Raw genomic sequence first — 23,582 nt, 5'->3', positions numbered from 1 at the left:
GTTTTGCTACTCTTTATATATCTGGACATTTCCTGTCCTTAGTATGCAGTGTCTGGAGGGTCAATACCAGGTCCAATCTTTGTGTGTGATTTGTTTGGAATAAAAGGAAGAACTGAGCAACAGCTCAGCACTGAAGAAAGCCACCATTAGAAACTCACAGGTTGGCTATTTTCTTTGCCCAGGAGCAGAGAAAATTGAAAGCTGTGGCAAAAACGAGCTTTTTAAAAGTGCAATGAAAGCAGTTTGGTCTGTGATCATCGCAAGGACAGGTGTGAAATGACCCTGAAGCCAACAACACAACTACAACATCAGTCTCACAAGAGAGAACAGCCAGACGTTTGGAGACTCTCTGCACCTTCAAAACAACGTTGTGCTGTTAGAACGTTTGTGAATGCTGTGGCGTTCTTATTTGCTCACTATTGTGATGTAGCAATCTTTAGTGAATGTGGACTTCCACCTTTATCAAGAGGGAAAGAAGGATGTCACAGTGGTGGCCTACATGTGATCTGTGGGAGGTGCAGTGGAGACGTTTCATCTCTTGAGATCCTTTTTTTTCTGAGCCACAACTTTGGTATCATCCATTTAAAGAGTAACTACACACTTGCACTGACGTCTATGGGTTGAAATCAACTGTAGCTTCTGACCACATCCAACAGTGATACAATCTGTAGTTTAGGCACAAAGGAGACACGATGATGCAAACTACAGCTTCAGAAGCCTCTGCGATGCTCTTTAGTTTATTCTGTTTTCTTCTACTTTTTCTCGTTGGTAACGAAGATCTTTTACCAAAGTAAAAGTAGTATGTAAAAGTATTTATCTTAACCTATAAGATGATCAATTATTTTTTGATTATATACTGTTAATATTATATACTATTAATCTGAATATAGTAAAAATGATTAAGTATAAAGTAGCAGGAAATGAAAAAACTGATGTGAAGTACAAGTACTTTTAAAATTGTACTCAAGTACAGTACTTGAGTGAATGTACTTAGATGCTGTCCCCGACAGGAGACCATGTCCGGTCTTTGTGGAACAGCTGGCCAGCTGGAGCGAAGGTGTTCATTTGTGTTTAACCTTGGGATGTTCTCTAAGCATGGAGAGCAGCTGTGTGCTGCAGAATGAGTTCCACCTCCTCTACTGCAGTTCTGTGATACTCAGTGTGCTGCACTTCTTCTTTTCCATCCAGATTGTGTTTAATGTTATTTCCTGTTGACAGGAGTTGGACTGAAACACTTTGAGCAGCATAAACATCAACCCGCCTCCCTACAACTAAAATGGAACATCAGTGTGTCGTTGCAAACAAGGAAATATTTGTGCATTGTTTGTTGTAATAGTTTATTTGACAGGGACACAGGCACGGCTTCTTAGCTGTACCAGAGTTCGCTTCATGTATAGTCCCTGGGCAGGGAACAGAGAATAACATCTGTTATGATGTTCAGTCTATGATTACGTAACGATAACATTGCACCAAAGTACAGTTACCTCAGTGTTTCCGTTTCAGCAAAGTGACATGGTTCAATGTATATGAGGCAGCAGGAGCAGGTTCTGTGTGTAGTTTCTCTTTAAGAAGATATAAACGGACAACTTAAGCACTCAAATTAAACTTGGGTGAGACGAGGCCCCAATAGAAGTAAATCGGCCAAGTCTCAAAACGTACACCATAATGCATTTTATTTCAGTGCAGCGGTTATAACTCTCCTGCAATTGCATCCATGTAACTGAGACATTAATATCTCGAGAAGATCCTCTTCTACATCATTTGAAGCTCACGTTAATTTGTTTATTTGCATATACGTCATCAGTCTTATTCATGTCTCAGTATACTTCACTGCTTTTATTTGACACATCTTTACAATGTTTCAACTTATAGTTTTCATGAACTCTATTGACCGAACTGTCCACAATGATAATAATCTTACTGCACTGTGACTGTCATTTTCTTTACAGCCCATCAGTCTGGAGGTGTGTTGCCTGCTGTCAGCATCATCAGGTCCTTGGTGCATAGAAATACAATGTTTAAATTAAAATGGACTCTCTCTCTCTCTCGCTCTCACTCACAGGCACACAGTCTTTGCAGGGTGGAGTAGGTTCTCGAGGCCGAGCTCATCAGCCCTGGAAGGCGTGGAGCTCCTCTTCACTGAAGCCCTGCTGCTTCAACAACCTGAAAGGCCAACAAACAGGAAGTGAGTATGACTGCACTCTGAGGGCCACAGTGCTTAACATTATACAAAGTGTCTCATGTATTGTGAAGGTGTGTATCCAGGGCTGGGCCATGAATCCAGAACTACTTATCATCCATACAATCATCATAACCATCTCATGGCAAGTTTCTTATATGGAGACGTCATGGCTCACAATTCTCATCTGTGAATACCTCACGAGAACCATTTTTGAATACTCTAGATGTTTTTTAATAACTGATGAATTTAGACTATATGGACCCAAACTGGCAGAACATTGACGGTGCCATAGGCAGCTCTCGCATACATCCAGTGTGCACCTGTGAGCCAAACTATGGAAATAAGACATACATGGTAGTAACATGTAAATATCCTTTAAGATGCACTAGGACAGTGAGGCAAGCTTAAATTACACACCCTATTGTAAACTCTGTAAAGGCAGTGGGGCCGCACACACACACATAGCATTTGGACCCATCTGGCCTGTTGATGAAATCTTTGAGCATGGACTCATCCACCCGACCCGTCCTGCCGCTCCAACCTTCACAGGGATCAGAGAGGACGTAATCCACCTGAAACCTGACACACAAACACACATTCTGAAGATGTACAAAGACACTGAGAACCAGATGTAGCAGAATAATCTGCAACACTGAACATCATCTGCAGCTCACCCTTCTGCCTGAATACCTTAATATTGTGTCAAGTGTCCATTAACACTGCAACTCAATGTGTCCCTCAGTTTGTCCCATTACCCTTTGACCCACCTCATAATATTGTATGAGCTACATAAAGACATATTGCCTATTCTCATGTCTTCTGGTGTACTGAACAGAAACATACTACATAAATGATACCAAACAAAGTGTGTCTCTGTTGCTAACCTCCAGAACTATTATTATACACTTCCAATGTATCCCTCCTTATTGAAACTATGCTGAACCATTCGGCATGTGCACCAGGCAGCACATCATTTATTATTGCGAAGCACCAACCAAATTGCCGCAGACTGCAGCTGCCAAATCTTACTTTCTTAATGTGACGCTGCACCTGTTGAAAGTTATCACGCATTGCTTCACTAAAGACCCCAAATGTGCTTAAAATCAATAGAGGGGTGTTTAAATTAGGTCAATCATTTCAGCGTCTAACCAGAAGTCTTTGTAGGCTTTCAATGCCAAACTATACTTACCTTACCTTACCTTACCTTACCGCCCTATAAACGTTTCAATTCTGCCTCATTCTCTCCTCTCCGTCTGTAAACTGTCTCTTTGGCTTCCTCTAAGAGTTCTTTGTGGTTATCTTTTTGAATAAATAACATTGTAACAGGGACAAACACACAGCTGCAGTACCTCTCACTATTAGCAGCCAGTCCATCCAGTTCACAGCGCCACAGAATGTCCTCCTCACGTCGGTTAAAAAAGAGCAGCTTGGTTTTTCTGAGGACAAACAAACATATTGTGGATCGTCAGGCCTTGGACACGAACACAATGGAACACACTGTGCCTGTTTTCTCAATACCGTGCGTGGATGGGAAAGGCTGAGGACGAGGAAAAGGAGTCTTTATTTCAAACAAATAATACATTCTCGAAACAGGAAATACACGTTTATGTGTTTCTTCAGTTAAATCATTTAACGCTTATTGAACGTAAAGAGTTTCGTTGGATGTTAATGTATTCACACTGTTGGTCAGATGTGTTGTTACTGTGTCAGGGTTCCAGAACCTCTTTGGCCCGGTTACACTGTGATGGGAAATAATCTCCTCAGCAGCTCTTTTAAAGTGTTTTATAGTTTATTAAACTGATTGTATTCTCTTTGTGAATAAGAGAAGAAGATTATTAAAGTTATTACAGGAATCTTAGATTAGGTATGAGACACGCATTGCTCTCCCTCTGCACCTTTTCTTGGCCAGTTCCAATTTCTTAAAGTCTGACTGCCGATTCTGATTCTTTCTTTCTAAGAACTATAATTAACAACATACTCAAACATTTCTGTAACCTTTCTTTAAGTAAGGGATGATGACCGAGGAGGTTTCCACCATCAGGAATGATTTGATCTTAACTTTGTTTCCCTGGTAACACCTGAGGGTTTGACTAATACCTGGAACAATCATTACCATCCTAAAGGGTTCTTCTGCAATGGAAACATTGTTGACTGCTCCGGTAAAAAGGAAGACCATTAGATACACCTTGTCAACGGGAGACATCTCTAGTCCGCTCGGCTCACAGAACGCTTCGGCTCAGCTCCGAGCCAGAAAGCTAACATTACATTATGCTGGCAAGATTCAGAGTCTAATATTGCCATCGATTGACAATGACTATGATTAACTATGATTTGACTAGCTAGCTATCCAGCCATATCATTGTCCCCAAATCAGTATCAAGATTTTCACAAACGGATGTGTATTGCCGGCCGCAGCCTGCAGTAGCGAGGTCCTGTGTTGTACATTTAATTCTCCCGGTGTTAACTCCTTGTGCTGTTTCTCCTTTTTCTTTAAAACATATCTTTCTTCAGCTGCATCCTAGTCATCAAAGTTGACAAATTCTCTTGACCATTGCTATGGTTACTCATTTTAGATACAGCCAATGCATTATTTTAGAACGATGAACAGACTGTTTCACTGGAACTACTTAGTATCCATTTTCAGGAATTATTGGATACGCTGCAGCCAATCAGAATCAAGTATTCACCCAGACTATAATGGAATTAATTTGTATGTTCATACATATCATAGAAGATTCAGAGAAAATATGATTCTGTTATTCTACTGTGTATGTAGAGTAAGCCTATATTATCGATCCAAAAAGGTTTATTTTTAGCATTTATTTATTTATTTATCCAAAACCATCTATGAAACTGAGAATGAAATCAAGAGAAATGTAATCTGTGTGTATCATATTATATTAACTCCTTCGGCAAGTGTGTAAGCATAGACGAGTTCCCACCTGATGGTGTCGATGTCCTGCAGGGCCTGTTGGATGAGGCGAGCCATGGGTGTGAACCCTGTGCCTGCTGCTAATAGGTAGAGGTATGTGACATCACGAAGGGGGCGGAGACTGAAGGTCCCCTCTGGACCACTAACGGATATACAGTCACCTGGAGAGTAACAACAGATCAGTGAAGAATACAGAATTAATATAAAAACATTAAACTTTTGAACATTCTGAAGTGCATAAACACTTGTATAGGCCTATTCAGGGACAATCTTTGCATTAGAGTTACAGTAACCACACAGAGAAAAGGGCATTTCCACTTGGCCCCTTAGCCCACAATGGCTCCTGAACGAGAGCATATGAAGGTACAGCAAGAGATGAGTATTAAGTAACATCTTCAGGAGAGCTGTAATGGAAAATAAACGCCATTAAAGCTCATATAATGCTGGTATTTAAAATAGGGCTGCAGAGCAGTAGGTCTGTTTATGAGAAGCTTCGGCATGTTTTAGAGTCAGAGCTCTCTGTCCAGGTGCAAATGGAAAGTGAGAGTGCCGTTTCCTTCCTCTGTGCTTCTGCATTAAGGAGGAGATAAAGAGAAACATGGAGAGGGTGGACCGAGAGGCAACTAAGCCAGCTGGATGAACAGCAGACACATAAAGAGAAAAAAACAAATGAGTTTACTAATTCTTCAGCTGTTCACAATGAGTAGGCAATTATGGCAAAGAAGGCCCTGTAGGCAGGGCCCTCTCAACCCGCCGTGGTTACGGAAACATTGTGTGCAATAATCTACCCTCCACCTTCTCTTCCCAAGTCTTTGTCTCTTTATCTTAAACGCACACACGAGTGAGCCATCTCGCTTCCTCCTCATCTCTGTTGAGAGTTGTCAGTAGATCAGGCAGGATGTACAGTTCAGTCAGCGACACCTCTTTCTCAATCACATCTTTCACAATTAAACTTTTTCCTTTGTGACACAGTTCTGATCACGCTTAGTAACGTTTCAAAACAGTGGGAAGTGCTCTACTGGAAATATGTCTCCGTCCAGCCTGAAATATTGGTGTTATGGTTCTGTGCATTGATAGCTCTTTTGTGTGTCTGGCTATTAACATTTCCTGGTTTTAAAATATGGCCCAATAGAATTTGTAGTTGAATAGTCCTGGTGTGGACAGTTAGATTAATTCAAATAGAAGTGTATCTATTCCATCAGACGTACACGGTTGACTGAAAAAACTGGCTGAAAAGCGACAGGTTTTTTAGGTTTTAGTAATTCTTTAGCTGTTTACAATGAGTAAATATGTCCTTTGAGTTTTCCACAAGTTAATCTACATTAGCACATGTACATATCATATTGTAGATTCAATATTTCTTTGAAAATCCGCACCACTTTACCAACACTACGCACTGGGATACATACACCTGTAATCTGGCCCACCTGCTACCAGCATAAACAATAGCTGGCACTAAGACTAAAACTCTCCACAGTCCAAATAAGAACAACCTACAGCACTTATACATGTAACATACCGAAAATCCCAACAGATCATCCAACTTAACCTGTTCAGCCAGACAAAAGCAGAGTCCCTTCCCTATACGCTCACTAACGAACAAACAAATGTTTACTGCAACCGGCAACAGCAAAACAACAGAATCAGCCGGGTCACATACTCACACTTAACATGAAATCGAGCTTCAATGCGCCACCGGACTATTCACGATTCATAACCAAACAACGGCAAACGCGCAACTAGTTATTATATGCCAGAGAGTTACCCCATACATTTGAACCACTCCATAAATGTTTTTAACTAGATTGCTTGGCGCAAACAACACAGAACAAGCCCCCAATTTGTCACTACCCAGGCTCTAGGGCATGACAACCAAACGGGAAGGACACGAAATGCCAAAATATATGATTTATTTATTTACAGCAAAGACATAAATTGCGAAGCAAGTTATGAAAACAAAAGACAAAGCCAAAACAACGGGCCTGGCTCAGGCAGGGAGAGAGAGAGAGAGCATCGCGGATGCTGGGCCTTTCATATCCTGAGGAGCGCTGCGCCCAGGTGCTCCAGATCTGACTGGATACTGCCATCAGCTCCACTGACACCTTAAAGATATTCAACACAATGACTGACACAAGACAGGTTAAGCAGGGGTCATCAAAGGCTTCATTTAGTTTTTGTGTCATACATCATTCCATCCGTGTTTAATTTCCTCTGAAGTTCATTTAATGACTTGTTGCATTAATAATAGAAACAGGTCGTCAGACACTGACTGCATAATGTGAAAGTTACATATGTAACTATGTTTCTATGAATTGTGGATGACCATCCAGTGGCAGTGCTTAACACTGGATATCTTCCATTTCGCGCATAGGCAGGTAGAGTATTTATATCAACAAAGTCACTTGTGAGCCCAGTCTGGTATAAATTCCGGTGTTATCCACAAGATCAGTCCTACAGAATCGTCTCACAGGATCACAATAATCTGCCAAAGGGCACCCCTCCCATGACGTGAAGACACTCCAAGTAGAATGGCATTTTACTCAGGATGGCACAGAATGGTTAATCCCCCTGTATGTGTAGACAATGACGTCCACAATCCAGTAGGACAGGTGCTGTTGTGAAAGAACCCTTCTCAGGACCTTTAACCCATTCACACACACGTTCATACAGTGTGGCAGAGGCTACCATACAAGGTACCACCTGCTTATCAGGAGATTAACATTAACACGCCTTCACACATGGTTGGCTATTCCATCGGGAGCAATAAGGGCCGTGTATTTGTCCACAGAGTGACTCCTGAGCCATCTAAGTTCCACCTCAAACATAAATCTTTCACAGACAAAGCATGTAGCCTGCCCACACAAGTGATGGCAAGAAGAAATACAGTTCTGGCTGACAGCCACCTCTGCCTGTGCCAAGGGTTTAAATCAAGGCAAGCATACGGTGTCCAACCCCAGGGCCAGGTCCCATGCAGGAGCCCTTGGAGCGCTCGAGGGATACAACTTCGAAGCCCCTTTTAAGAAGAGGGACAAAAGCCTGTGGCTCTCCACTGTGTCATTATCTACCCTAGCATATTGCGGCTATCAAGAAACAGAATGTAGGGCAACAACCTGCCCCTTCAGAAGAGAGGAGCAATGTGGATGATGTCGTCCACGCACTGATGTGAAGGACAGGCCCTCATAGTGATTGTGTCCAGAGCCACATCAACAAAGATCTGAGAGGGGTTCCAAGAACTCTTCTCCATGTTCACCTTGAGACCCAGTCAGTCAACTTGAGAGAGAAGGAGAGCAGTGTCCTGGCCAACTAGCCGAGATGGTGCATAAATGAGTCGTCTAGGTACGGCAGAATCTTCATGCCCTGTGACTGCAGGGGCAGGAGCACAGGGGGCCCCCCAGGGAACAGTTCTGGCGCCGTTTCTCTTCAACCTCTACACTGCAGACTTCACCCACAACACAGCAAAGTGTCACCTGTAGAAGTTCTCTAATGACTCTGCTATTGTCGGCCTCATCTCTGATGGGACAAGGAGTACAGAGAGCTGACAGGACTTTAATAATAATACATTTTATTTTATAGGCGCCTTTCATGGCACTCAAGGACAACGTACAGAACATAAGGTTAAAAACAAGGAACAAAACAAAGTCAGACAGTCATTCACAAACAAAACTAAAACTGAGAACAGAGAAAAATAAAACTTAAAAACAACAATCAGTTAACAAATGAGTATTTAAAAAGATGAGTTTTTAAACCAGACATTGAATGCGGGGAGGGAGTGGATGTTGCGGATGTTTAGTGGGAGAGAGTTCCAGAGACGGGGGGCAGAGTGGCTGAAGGCTCCGGGCCCCATGGTGATCAGGCGGGCAGAGGGAATAGTGAGTTGGGAGGCAGAGGAAGATCGGAGAGAGCGAGAGGGAGCGTAGGTGTGAAGGAGTTCAGAGAGGTATAAAGGTGCAAGATTGTGAAGGGCTTTGAAGGTGAGGAGCAGAATTTTAAAATCAATACGGTATTTAACTGGGAGCCAATGGAATTGTTGGAGAACCGGAGTGATATGGTCTATGGAAGGAGTTCTGGTGAGGATACGGGCGGCCTAATTTTGGACCTGGAATTTAGGAGGAAGGCCATAGGATAGGATGGAGTTGCAATAATCTATACGGGATATAACAAGGGCGTGGATGAGAATGGCGGTGGTGTTGGGTGTGAGTGACGAGTGGAGACAATTAATGTTGCGGAGGTGGAAGTAGGCAGACCGAGTGATGTTATTTATGTGAGCTTCAAAAGATAGGGTGCTGTCAAGAATGACATCCAGGCTCTTTACTTGGGGGGAGGGAGGGACTGTGGAGTTATCAATGGTAAGGGAAAATGTATCAGTTTTGGCCAGAGTGTACTTGGAGCCAACTAGAAGAATCTCAGTTTTATCACTGTTAATTTTGAGAAAGTTGGATGAGAACCAGGATTTGATTTCCAGTAGGTAGTCAGAAAGGAAAGTGGTGGGGGAGAGCGGATGTGGGCTTGGTGGAAAGATAGAGCTGGGTGTCATCCGCGTAACAGTGGAATTGGATACCGTATTTCCTGAAGATATGGCCGAGAGGTAGGAGGTAGATGATAAATAGGAGGGGGTCCCAAGACAGAGCCCTAAGGAACACCAGTGAGGACAGGAAGGGACTGTGATTTGAAGTGTTTGAGTTGAACAACGTGGGTACGGCCGGAGAGGTAAGATCTGAACCAGGTGAGTGGTGTGCCAGTGATACCAATGGAAGCTAATCTGTCAAGAAGGATGTGATGTGAGATGGTGTCAAAGGCTGCAATCAAGTCAAGCAGGATGAGTATGATAGGAGCCCAGAGTCAGCAGCCACCAGGAGATCGTTTGTGATTTTGACCATGGCCGTCTCTGTACTGTGTGAGGAGCGGAAACCAGACTGAAATTGTTCATAAAGATTATTGTTGTTGAGATGAGTGTGGACCTGAGCTGCAACGGTTTTTTCAAGTATCTTGGAGAGAAATGGTAGGTTAGAGATTGGGCGGAAGTTATTCAAATTATTGGGGTCCGCACCAGGTTTTTTGAGAATAGGGGTTGTTGCACCTGTTTTGAGGGATGAGGGCGACGAGACCAGAGGTAAGGGAGGAATGAATTATGTCGGTAATTAGAGGGGAGAGGGAAGGTAGACATGCTTTAACTAGGTGGGTAGGAAGGGGGTCAAGCTGACAGGTGGATGATTTGGATTTACGGATGAGATTAGATATGTCAGTGACAGTGGGAACGCTCGATAGTGGAGAAGAGAGGGGAGCATATAGAGTTGAGTGAAGTGATGTATAGTTAGAGGAGGCCAGTTGCTGGTGAACATTTATGATTTTGGCATTAAAAAAGGTCATGAAGGTGTTACATTGAGCAGTTGAATACAGGTGGGGTGCAAGAGAGTCCAGTGGTTTCAGAATGCTGTTGACTGTAGAGAATAGTGTCCTAGTGTTACCTTCACCTGACCTAATTAAGGTAGCATAGTATAATGATTTAGCAGAGGAAAGAGCATCCTTATATTGAAGTATGTGGGTGTTATACATGTCCTTATGAACTACAAGGCCAGTTTTAGCAGACAGGCGTTCAAGACGACGACCTTTAGCTTTGAGCTGGCGCAGCTCAGGTGTAAACCAGGGGACAGAGCGGGTGAAAGAGACAGACCAGGTTTTCAGAGGTGCATGTATGTTTAAAAGGTTATGGAGTCCATCGTTGGTGAATAGGCAGTCTTTGCTAGGTAGGTTTTTTATATATATATATATATATATATATATATATATATATATATATATATATATATATATATATATATATATATATATATATATATATATATATATATATATATATATATATATATACACACACACACACACACACACACACACACACACATATACACTTTGCCCTCTGGTGCCAGAGGAACCACCTCCTGCTCAATGCAGGGAACACCAGGGAGCTGGTGGGGGACCTCAGGAGGCGCCATCATTGTCCCCCAACACCAGTGAACGTCCTGGGAACGGACATTGAGCATTGTAAAATCTTAAAAGTACCTGGGTGTTCACCTGAACAATAAACATGGACTGGTCAGATAACAACTGCTCTGTTTAAGAAGGGACAGAGCAGTTGTTATCTACAGAGCCTTCTTTGACTCAGCTATTTTTTATGGAGTGGTCTGCTGGGGCAGCAGCATCTTAGCCGCTGACAAGAAGAGACTCTGGAGCCCTCTGGACACTGTGGAGGTGGTGGGAGACATGAAGGTCAAGCTGTCCTCTCTATTGGACAACATGTCCCACCCCCTCCAGGACACTTGCACTTGCGCTGCACTGTGCAGCTCCTTCAGCGACAGGCTGCTTCACCCGCGGTGTCTCACGGAGAGATACCGTAGGTCCTTTCTCCCTGCAGTGGTCAGACTGTACAATCACCACGGCCCCTGGTAGACCACCACACCAACAACACACTGTTACACCACTGTGTGCAATTATCACTGCCATGTGCAATATTCACTTTTACAACTTTTATCAACAAGTTTGTACTTGTACTACCTTTTACTCTATTTATTTATTGTGCCTCTTTACTTTCTTGTTATTTTGCTGTAACAACGTAAATTTCCCCATCGTGGGGCTAATAAAGGATTTCTGATTCTGATTCTAAAGATTTTACCCTCATCTGACCTTTGACACCCACATCAAAGATCTGTGCAAGACCTCCTTCTACCACCTCAGGAACATTGCAAAACTCCTTCCCACACTCTCCCTGTCAGATGCTGAACAACTCGTCCACGCCTTTGTCTCCTCAAGGTTGGACTACTGCAACGCTCTCATCGGGATTCCAAGCAATATATCCAGAACAGCGCCACTAGGATCCTGATGAGGGTGCGAAAATATAACCACATCACACCCATTCTCCACTCCCTCCACTGGCTTCCTGTCGCATTCAGGATCGAATACAAAATCTACCTACTCACCCATCAGTGCATACATGGAAATGCTCCTCCGTACCTCAAGGAACTCCTCCCCCAACAAACCTCCACACATAACCTCCGCTCCTCTAAAGAAACTTTGCTCCATCCCCCCAGGATGGGCGATAGGGCCTTCTGCTCAGCCGCTCCTCACCTGTGGAATTCCCTCCCAGAACACCTGAGGGCTCCACAGGCCACCGACTCCTTTAAGAAGGAACTAAAAACCTTTCTTTTCACAAAAGCCTTTCCGTAAAATCTTATGTCTGTTGTTGTTTTTGCTGTTGTCCTGCATGTCCTGCAGTAGTGCCTTGAGATTGCTTTTAGCTTTGAAAGGCGCTTTATAAATACAATTTATTATTATTATTATTATTATTATTATTAAGTCAGTCAGAGCGATAGCAATCCGCTGAATGTAAAAAAACAGGACAAGAAACAGTCCATGCAGTGACAGGGGAGAGAGGACATTCTGTTCACTAGCGCACATTACACACATTGGCCCGAAATACACATGCACAAATAGGACCTATACACATGCATTAATGAAGAGATGTCAGAGCAAGGCGCACCGAGAAGTTGGGGGTTCGGTGCCTTGCTCAAGTGCACCACACATCTCACTGACTCATTGGCTGTGACTTACCGATGTGCAGGCTGTTGAAATGTGGGGTGAACACTCCGTCAGGGTAAACTTTGATCATGAGGTAGAGGTCGGATTCCTGCGAGTGGCAGGAGGCTGCTGCCAGGTTCTGATCTACTACAGTGTATGGCCTCACCACCTCCGTGTCTGGATATGGACAAAAATTATAAAAATTAAAGACAACTTCTTATAATCATATCAAATATCTTGTTCAGTCATATCTGTGTTCCTTCAGAGCAGCTTCAGTCCTCCTCTGTCCATGCATTAACAATGTTTTGAGGGAGTCTGAGTAAAGCGTACAAAACGTTTCAAAAGTTTAGAATCAGCTGTTAGATTAAGGAAGTTTGAACTGTGATTTGTCAGTCCATATTATGTTCAGCTGATATTCCCCGATCCAGTTCCAACAGTGCTAACCCTAGACTAACCTTCTATTTCTATTGTCAAGTTTGAAGAAGAGCTATGCTAAGGCAACATGTTGCCTGTTAATTCCAGCTTTCATAGATGTATTATTGTGCACTTGATCACCCAAGCAACAAACTGTTCTGTCTGCTGCCGTCTGGCAGACGGTACCGCAGCATCCGGGCCAAGACCAGCAGACTCAGGGACAGTTCTATCCCACACGTCTTAAGACCGTTCAACTCCTGAGCTCAGTGAAGTTCACTACCAACATATGTTTACAGTACATACATCTGTTCATTCCACATATTTATATGTACAGTATTTCATACCACTGTAAATTATTTTTACTTGTTGCATTTTACTTGCACCATTATGTCTCTTGCACTATTTTATTACTTATTGCTCCAACATTGTTGGAGAAGCCTGGGACTTAAGATGTGCATTGCCAACAACTACTCTGTGCATGTGACAATAAAGCCTTTTAAATCACATGTGCTTCATGAAGAAAAATAGTTTCATATTCTGAACTAACATCTGTGGGGAAGAAGCAAGCCTGATACACCTGATAAGCCAAGGAGTGCCAAGGATTTGAAGGACAATCGATACCAGAGAGATGGTAACTTTAGGAAACTCTAGATGGACCTTAAAGAAGACTGTTGAAAGAAGCAGTCATGAGACCTACTGTACTTAGTGGGTAGGAAGCACGCTCACTGATGTACAAGATAGGAAGCCGAACAATTCCCCTTTTCTACCACCTCAGTAAACCATCCTGAAGCTCTGGCAGGGCGAACTGTAATCATGTGCACTGCACCCTCAACACAGAGTAGCAGCATATATGTTTTCCCTTGCTTGTTATAAGTTTATTTCAATAGGTGAAGTGAACAATGTTTGAAAAACAACAGTTTTTGCTTCAGCATAGAGGACAAGATTGTCTGTGTTCAGTACAGTGTAGTGTGTTGCTTACCTTGAACGAGGGTTTTGAGGTAGACATGTTTTCCAACAGGCACATGCATGACAGTCCCACATGGAGGTTTCAATCTGAACAGGTGCGTGTTATGATTCACCTCAGTCTTAGACACCAACACACAATCCCGATAGTGGAAAACTGTAAAAAAAAAAAAAAAAGAAGAGATCATTGATGTAGACTCATTATTAACTTTAACATTGTTAACTTTTTCTTGGGTCCCTGATAAACAAGCAAATGTCCAATGTTATCTGATGAAAGATGAAAAAAAGATGCAGAATGTGGAGGAACATGATTGAGATGAGCCTACAAAATCTTGTAATCTTGCAAATTTTCCAACTTAACGATGTACCTACATTCGCTGTAAATGCAGACATCATTAAAGGTTCAATGTGTAAGATATGTCAGTAACATTCAAATAATAGGCTACAAATAAGAAGAAATGAGTAAAACATCCAGAGTGGAATGATTTCTTTGATCTGGGATCTTACCTCTGTCTTTTTTGCGTAGAAATGTATTGTGAAATTCCATTGGTTGACCAAGACTTGTCCATTTTCCTTTAGTATGTTTGCGTATAGGTGACTTGGATCTTTCCCACTAAGGCAGGGTGGACTGTTGAAGAAATGACATAATAAGAACATAACAACAACACAGATTTTGCAGATTCTATATATATATTTTATCTATATCATTTTTTTTTTTTATCGAATCAAGATGTTGTCTTACCAGCAACGTTTTCTTCAACTTCATCAGCTAGACCTGAAAGAGCATGATCATGACACTAAGTGAAACATATTAGAAACATCGTACAACATAAAGCATTCTAATACAACACCACAAACTTCAGTCTGTAATCCTCACCTCTGCGGCACAGTGTAAATAACAATTAAAAGTTTTGTAATGGTCGTGTTTCTTGCAGGACTCCTAACGTTCTGGTGACTCAGCACAATGTAGGATCTCAGTGAAGATTTTCATCATTGTTGACTTGGTTGCAAAACTATTTCCTACACTGACAACTTCCCCTCACAAAGCCACTTAAATAACAAGTACAAAGATCAATAGATATATATGTAATATGCTAGTTGCTCAAGCAGAAACACAGACTTGTGCCTTGATTATGATATATCACATCATGTTTGTTGCAAAGATAGTTAGTTCTATGTTACAACTAAGAATGTGTTTGTCATTATTTTAGAAAACCTGTTGTAAAGACGTAAGACCACAAGCAACTGTTGCAGCACATTGTTAGATGTGGAACCAGGATTGATGGTAACAAACGTTACTGAGGGAGTTCACTGATGAAGACTCTGAAGTTATCTTTATAGAGTTATGTGATATTAATCTGTCAGCATCCACTGATTTTCATTCTATACACATACAGTACTTTCTGCAGATGAAAATAGGAATTTAATTGTACCTTATCAACCCGGACAACGGATCCCATGACTACCCTTTAAACCACTAGTTAATGCTGGCACTAACAAGCAGTAATGTGCAGAGCCTTTCAAAAGCAGAAGTTACAAAGGGCTTTACAGTAGAAAGAAAAAAGAAGAAGGAAGCTAGAAACTATATGTGTGTCTCTCTCATATGTAGAAAGTCATATCTCTGCTCACGTAAATGTATCATGTAGGACATTTTCCCCAGCAGCACTTCCAGTCGTAGAACACCTGCCTCGAGGTCAACAATGGTACAGCCTGAGCTGGGGATCTGAAAACAATATGCAGAAATATATCTTCAAACATTAACCCAGGCACCACTTTGACTTCATCCTTATTATCAAAATCTAACTTTGTCCTTAAATCTTTCATTAAAATCTAACTTTGCTTTAAACTTTTATTAAAATCTAACTTTTTCCTTAAAACCTTTATTAAAATATAACTTTATGCTTCAAACTGTTGTTAAAATATAACTTTTTCCTACAAAATGTTATCAAAGTATAACTTAAACTAAATACAACCACATCGTTCAAACATGTATTAAAACAGACTAGTTACAGGCTTTAAAGTAATAATCATTTGAATAAATGTTTGTGCAGTCACTATCACAGAGTGGTGCTGGAGCCTACAGCTCACTGATGAAAGCTCTTGCATTTGAAATATTACAAACTGGGTGTCTGTGGGGACATGCCGTGTTATGCCGTGTGTCCACCATGGAAGGCACAGATCTACTCAACTCTACTCGCTCTATTTTGGTGTTCCATTAGGAAAGATGTGGACAGTGCCTGGTACTTTGTTTTGGTACCACCTCAGCCAAGGTTCCAACGAGCTGAGCCAGAAAGTGAGGTGAAAACACTGCAGACCACTGATCAGAGAGAATCGTCACTAGCATATAACGGGGCATTCTTCACAAACCTGCCGTTTTTAAATAGAAAACTAGTGTCAATAGCGATTGCACTTTTTATTAGCATTAGTGTGGGTTTCCATCAACAAGCATTGGTTGGTCTGCCAGAGAGGGTAGGCGGAGCTAATGCAACAGCCTCACTCCTCGACTCACTTGTATGTCTCACTCTCACTCTCACTCTCCTCTGGCTTCCAACAGGGTGGTTTTGTTGTTTTTGTAGTTCTGTAGTTTGTCTTTACAGTAAGTTCCCTTTTAGTTAAACTTCATGTTCAAATTCATGTGTGGTCTCCCTTCTTTTGCCAGGCTGCGACACTCTATATCTCATCAACCCCCTACCGGCAACAGAACTACAAAGACAATGGACGATGAGTAATTACCTTTCTTTTAACATAAACGACCAGATGAACAGTCACATCAGTTTGGAACCAGTCGAACCTGCACAAACAACAGACAGCAGATAATAATAATGAGTATGTATAAATGTGTTAAACTTCAACATGTCTGTATTTTTAGATGTACTATGCTCTTTCATACCGAGGCCGAGAGTCTTTGTCTGGGGGAGGAGCCACTGACTTAGGTGGGGCGAGGCTATTCGCTGGTGGAGAAGGGATGATAGCTGAGAAGAGAATCATCATATTTTTGAATGCATAGGAAAGTAAGTTACTTGTATTATTTGGCTTAACAGTGGTGTATATATAAGTGGTGCTATTTTTCTGCATTTCAAATGTTTCCAATGTCTAATACCTCAAACAGCAACTGTCCAAAAATCTACAATACGTTGTCATAATTTCTACTTTGTGGCTGAAAGGAGCCATCCTTTTCCTGCCAATAGTAAGTGTACATGGATTCAACGTCATAGATGACTCTCAGTCATCCTCTGAGGAGGGAGTGTTTATAGACCTAGTTTAACTATCAGTGCACTTCCTGGGAGGGATTCTGAGACACTTGGCAAATACGAGCCATGCATTTTTGTTAAAGAAAGAAAACCTACAGGGATTGAATTAGTGTGACTGTGACACTGAGCTGCTGCTGCCCTTGTGCTATCTACTGTGTGCTACAGACATCTGGTTAACACTGAGATATGGCTGCAGATCACCAACATTAGACACAGCATGTGAGCCAACTGGTGCAAAGATGTGTGTGTGTGTGTGTGTGTGTGTGTGTGTGTGTGTGTGTGTGTGTGTGTGTGTGTGTGTGTGTGTGTGTGTGTGTGTGTGTGTGTGTGTGTGTGTACCTTTAATAGTTATTGTGGCCATCCTGCCCACCAGGCATTCTTTTAACATGGACTCATAGTTTACCCAGCGATGGACCTATGCACAAGCACACCATAGCAACACATGAAAAGACATCAAGTCGATATTACTGCTTGGGCGGGCATGCTTTAGTTTGGCCCAGTGAGTTACAAAGAGCAAGCATATCAGTAGTAAATTCTTTCCCAGCTTGACACTAAATTCTATTATATATGTGAAATGCATTTTGAAAAAAACAAACAAAAGCAGACTAGAATTAATTGTAAATACTTTCTTACCAGTAATTTAAAAACTGGATTAAAACTTTTCTAATCCAGAGCTGCCACTATAAAATGATGCTACTATGCTTAACTTGTACATTGGTGGTCCACTGTGAAGTTGCCATTCATCCCCCATTGTTAAAACTAAACCAAATTAATGTTTACCTAAATAAACTTCACATATACATTTCAGACAAACAAAATAGTTACAGTGTCCTTAAAAATATCTGCACCTTTACATTTGTACCTTTTAGTTTTAAAAAGTAGGATGAAAACGACAGTGCTTTCTCCATCACCTCCCATACCTGGTCAAACAGGTCAGTGCCATCTATCCCAGCTGCCTTCATCAGCTCCTCTTCTCCACCAGGGTGGTAGTCCATGTAGGGGGTCACATTGTAAACCATACCTGAAAACATACAGAGAAAAAAGTTGTAAAGCATGTTCCCATGCACTCTGCTGACAAAAACTGATAACAGTACAGACACTAATGTTCGATGGTGACAAAAAAACAAAACGTTTATTTATCGCTGCAGAAAACCCATATAACTGTCAATGAGACGCTACTTTGGGTAAAAAGAAAGTTGGAAAAGAGTCTATGAAGAGCCCTGGTAACCAGATGACTCATTCATACAACAGCAGAATATTGAGTTCTAACGGTCTGATGGGTGTACAGGTCTGTATTGTTGTAGCAGCTTGGTGTCATTTTCACACAACTTAATGAAGGTAAACACGTTGAACGTCCCTGTGTAACGGCACAGCACTCTATCTAGCTAGATGTTTGACTGACTGCTGCATAACATTCTCAACATGAGGAATCTATTCATAAAGTCCATCTAACATTTAAATGTGTGGTCATAGTTGATGTAAACTTTAACCATAAGAACAGTGTTTACATAACCTTCGAAAGGGGTCAAAACTTAACTTTGCACGCATCACAGGTGCCCTCCGGTACTAAATAGCAGTATAATTGTGTCAATGCCAGTAAAGCAGGCCATCACAAACAAAATACTAGGGTGTGTGGATTGGAATCAGTTTAATACATTGTTAAGAGGCTACACACACTGGTTAGCTCAGCAACTGCCATTAAACTGGTGGACCACAAATCAGTGTAGTGGATGAAGAATTCTTGGAAGGATAAAGAACCATCTCATTACAATTGACCACCAGATCAAGAACACCTTTAACACAAGAACTGCCAACATTTCATTACCCCTAGAACCACCATTTTCCTTCAGTGACAGTGGTTTTCCGTTTCACTTCTCAGTCAACGTTTTGGCGTTAAGACAGGGGTTTGAGGGCAAGGGGGCTGTCCTTACCATATGTCAAAAAACACCGACAGAGAGAAACAGACTTCCCTGCGGTTTGGGAGTTCCACGTGAAAAGCCATTGCCGTAATTACGCGTTAATGCTAGAAAATTCAGAGGGGGCAAGTTCAGGAAAAGTCTCTTTCTCTCAGTCGTATGCAGTTTTTATGTAAATAGTTGGCGGTGGTCTAGTGCAGTGGTTTTCAACCTTTCTGTGGCCAAGGCACACCAAAAAACCAAACCAAAATCTCAAGGCACACCTGTATTCATATCTGGGCTAAATGGGGGGGGAGTGCTGGTGCTGGTGCATAGTTCACTCCTCCCCTTTCCTCCGCTCTGTAGGTGTGTGCGGGAGGAGGGAATTTGAATGCGCAAGGCAGGAAGAAAACAAAAAACTTGAATTTAAGGGCGCGCAGGGTTCTGTTGGAGGAATATATATGTATGCTGTCGGAGCTCCGGTGCTAGTGTGCCGCGGCACAATGCTTGAAAATCAGTGGTCTAGTGGTACAGCTCCCAATTACAACACCAGAAGGTTGCGAGTTCAATACCAGGGCTGTCCCCATTGAGCCCCTGAGCAAGATACTTAACCCTGAGCTGCTCCAGGGAGACTGTCCCTGTAGTTAGTTCACTGTAAGTCGCTCTGGATAAGAGCGTCTGATAAATGACCTGTAATGTAATGTAAATCACACTGTCCTTGTCCCCTCCAAATATAAAATCACAGCCCTAGCTTCGTTTATGCACAGGTGAGACAGTGAGGTGAAAGTGTGAAGAAAAAAAAGGAACAGCTCGTAAACCATCCCATCTGTCAAACAGGATGGATGATGTCATCAGTGCTTAGAGAAATGCACAACAGAATGTCTGCCATACAAATTGGAGGTGTGAAGTATAAAAGGCATGGGCTTTGAACAGGCACTACGATCATAACCAACCTGCTGAATACTACAGCTACCATGCAGGTTCACTTATTCATCCGTTTCCCTTAAGTATGGACCTGTCCCATGTCAGACTACCATGCAGGCTCACCTCGTATGCATGTCCAGCAGTCATCTTTTGTGTTGTGCTTCTGCAGCTCGTCCTTGGTAACTTCTATCAGGCGCCCTCTGAGCCCTGTCAGATCCTTTCCACTCTTGGAAAACCGAATCCAGTCCATTAGACTGTGGCCAGGCTTCAAGGACACCTAATTAGGCAAGGGCAGAGAGGATAACCTGGTTATTTATTCTCTTCTGGAGATGTATGAAGGCATGTTAAAACCAGATTTAAGACAAGTTGATCATATGGCGATAGAATATATATAACATAACAGTAATTATAGCTTCTACTTTTTTGTACTATTCACACAGTTGATTATACGTATGTTGAAATGAAGATAGGCTCCGAAGGATTTAGCTCGCTAACCTAGACATTATTTTCACTATTAGTATGAACTTCTGTCACTCCAACAACTTTGGAGAAGTGTTCGGTACACTGTCTATAGAGAGGAGAACTGACTTTCTTCTGTTGTGGTTAGAGTGTTACCTTGTTCCTGCCGGACTGGCCGGACGGAGCGACCCGCTGCTGGGAACACGGCGCAGGGAACGACTGGGTGGGAATGTTCAACATGTTGTGAACGCTTCGGAGGCAGCCCCAGTTTCGAAGAAAACCTATTCAACCAAAAGTCTATTTAGCACATGAACGACAGTGTTGTAACTTAGTCACACTGGCTTGAAGATATTACTGGTACAAGTGTCTCCCTTATTGTGACACATCTCTGTTGAAACTGTGTTGAGCAATGCTGTTTAGCTAAAAGGCTAAACTAAGCTAGGCTAAGACACTAAGTGCTGACTACCTTAGGAACTAATAACAGCAAATTATACATCGTCACATTAAATTAAAGATAATATGTGCCGTGTTAATTAAATAATTAACAAGCTAATTGATTAGTTGCTCGCTATATAGTGATACATTGCGAGCTAACTCCTGCCTCCGCGGTTCCGCCACCATGTAAAGACTACAATAATTGTCGCACAATTTGACGACGACGTCAACAAACGGTGTCATCAAGCTGCGACGGTTCTCCGTTGCCCTGTTTTTTTTCCTTCTTTGATCCCCTGTACTGTTCGTCTCATACGTTGCAGTTAAGGCCAGCATTTACAAAGATACAATACGAAACAACAAAGTAATTTGAGTTATTTTAGCAATATTGTCTTTTTGTTATCACGCAGATAATCTGACATGTGATATTGGTAGTAGCAAAGGTGTAATCACATTAATAATGGTTGGATTACTATCAGGTTTGCCAGTTCACTTACTCAATTGTGTGCATGCTGGATCACTAACCTAGTTGAGACCCTAAAATGGAGCACAATCATGATTAACAGTACTCTGATACTTTTAACTCAAACTGACTGAAATGCCAGTAACCCACCTGAAATTAAACTATTGAGTATAGTAGTGAAAGATGAACCATTTTGTCCTCTGCTTGATCCTCTCTCACTGTCATCATTATCGCCATCCTCTTCTGAATCTCTGATTTTCACCTGACATTCCGAAAACATGGTATCTCACACAGCGTTGCTGTTGTATACACCTGTATTGACAGTGTAACACAGAGTAGGCCTACCTCGGACTTCCATCGGGGCAACCTCAGGGTTTGTTTTTGAAAGGCTAATCTGCTAAGAGGATTCAAAGACAAGGACTTCAAAATAAAGGTTAATGTGCACCTATTAAAGACTTAGCAGAGCTGTTGTGTAATGTTGATTAACATGAAATAATCTATTAGACCTGTTTTCATGGCATATATTATTACTTATCATTGCAATAAAAGCATAAGTGGGAATATTAACATTAATGATGACTCTGTCATTTCAGTAATACAGCAAGCCCAATACCAGAGCCCTGCAAATAGCTCACCTCAATGGAATATGGTCGTTGTTACACATGTGCTTTTCTTGCTGTAAAAAATGTATAGGCACAATTATACAATAAGACAGCAATGGAATTATGTGTTATTGATTGGATGGTCCAAGCTGTCTCATTAGTTTTCTTGTTTTTAGACAAAACAATGCAAGCTGTCTAACAATTTATACATTTATGATTTCCTCAAGGTCTGTGTAATATGATATACTTAAACCAAAGTTGATACAATTCTATGCTAATGTAGGTATTATTATTATTATTATTATTATTATTATTATTATTATCCTTAAGTCAACATTACATATGGTAAAGATAGCTTATTTGATTTCTTGTGATGGTTTTATAGCAGTAGTTCCAGCCTTCAAGTCTGGGTGGTGTCTTGGAAATGCCATCTGGGTACTCCATAGCTCTACTGGGGGATTTTAATGTCAATAAAGTTCACATGTAACTCCAACATGGAGTGCAACATGTTCTTCAATGCAGCTTCCTGCAGATGGCAGCACAGATCAACAACACTGATTCAAGGTTGTCTTGGTTTTGATAGACATTTAGTCGTCTTCCTTCAAGGTTCGATGTGTAGTTCTGAGCCACCTGCTCCAAAGAAACACGTATTTCACCTCTAAACAGGCTCCATACAATCTCTAATGTTTATATTTTAGTTGTAGTAGTTTGATATATTTATTGTATTCTAATGTATTCTTTATATTGTGTATTGCATTTACTCCTGTGTAATGCCAGTCAGTAAGTCAGCAGGGCAAGAATACCAAACTTTAACCAAACTCCTGAAACTCTGGTCTCTGGTCAGAAAACTCTGCTGTCTGATAATCTTCACGTAGAGCTGATCATCTGTGTTTACTGCACACTGATGTTAACCAGGGCTGTAGTCCGTGTGACGTTATGTTAGTTTGTTTACTGGACTAAATCCAAAGTGTCAGAATCTATAAAACGACCCTCACATTAGTCTCATCTTCCTAGTGGCGGCGCAGCCAGGAGAGCAGCCCGCCAGGGAGGAGAGAGGTCGACAGAGCCGCCACTCTGCAGCCTCGTCCGTCAGAACCAGGTCCAGCCCTGCAGTCACAGCTGCTGGACCTGTGTAACAGCAGGAACAGGGAGTCTGCAGTTCCCCGGTGGAGTGGCTGAACTCCTGCTAACTGCTAACTGAAGCTACGCAGTTTCCCGGGGCTCCCGACAGATATACACTCAGACAAACAGCCTCCTGGCAGCTGAGAGAACGTGGGGAGGGTTCGGGTCGTTTTCCTGTTTCTGTCACTTTGAATTTAATCCAATAAACAAACTATAAAACCGGAACACGGATTTATTGTTTTAATGTTTTAAATTTAAATTATGGCATATCCTACACATTGAACATTTAACATGGCAACATCAGAACAGATACTACTAGTCTTGTCCTGTTACTGTTAGACATTGCCCACACATAGAGGGCTATATTATAA

At 41.8% G+C, this 23,582-nt stretch overlaps 1 protein-coding gene and 1 long non-coding RNA gene across 2 annotated transcripts; one reads left to right on the top strand and one right to left on the bottom strand.

Moving 5' to 3' along the window:
* Positions 1-1,815: 1,815 nt before the first annotated feature.
* Positions 1,816-21,241, bottom strand: cyb5r4 (cytochrome b5 reductase 4). The gene is given in 16 exon segments (XM_029452177.1): positions 1,816-2,163; positions 2,600-2,761; positions 3,532-3,618; positions 5,125-5,275; positions 12,720-12,863; positions 14,080-14,220; positions 14,571-14,655; positions 14,657-14,691; positions 14,806-14,838; positions 15,693-15,786; positions 16,797-16,854; positions 16,954-17,035; positions 17,654-17,729; positions 18,235-18,335; positions 20,257-20,410; positions 20,749-21,241. Coding segments are annotated over 16 exon segments (1,542 nt in total). The 5' UTR covers positions 20,833-21,241; the 3' UTR covers positions 1,816-2,108.
* LOC115021631 (uncharacterized) lies at positions 16,687-23,302 on the top strand. The gene is made up of 3 exons (XR_003833746.1): positions 16,687-16,788; positions 16,933-17,074; positions 23,104-23,302. It is a non-coding gene; the product is annotated as an uncharacterized LOC115021631 (long non-coding RNA).
* The last annotated feature ends 280 nt before the right edge of the window (positions 23,303-23,582 follow it).

The sequence above is a fragment of the Cottoperca gobio genome, chromosome 16 (assembly GCF_900634415.1).
Source record: "Cottoperca gobio chromosome 16, fCotGob3.1, whole genome shotgun sequence".
NCBI classification, from domain to species: Eukaryota; Metazoa; Chordata; class Actinopteri; order Perciformes; family Bovichtidae; genus Cottoperca; species Cottoperca gobio.
The sequence above is the reverse complement of the archived record's forward strand: the minus strand, read 5'-3'. Positions and strand labels throughout refer to the sequence as shown.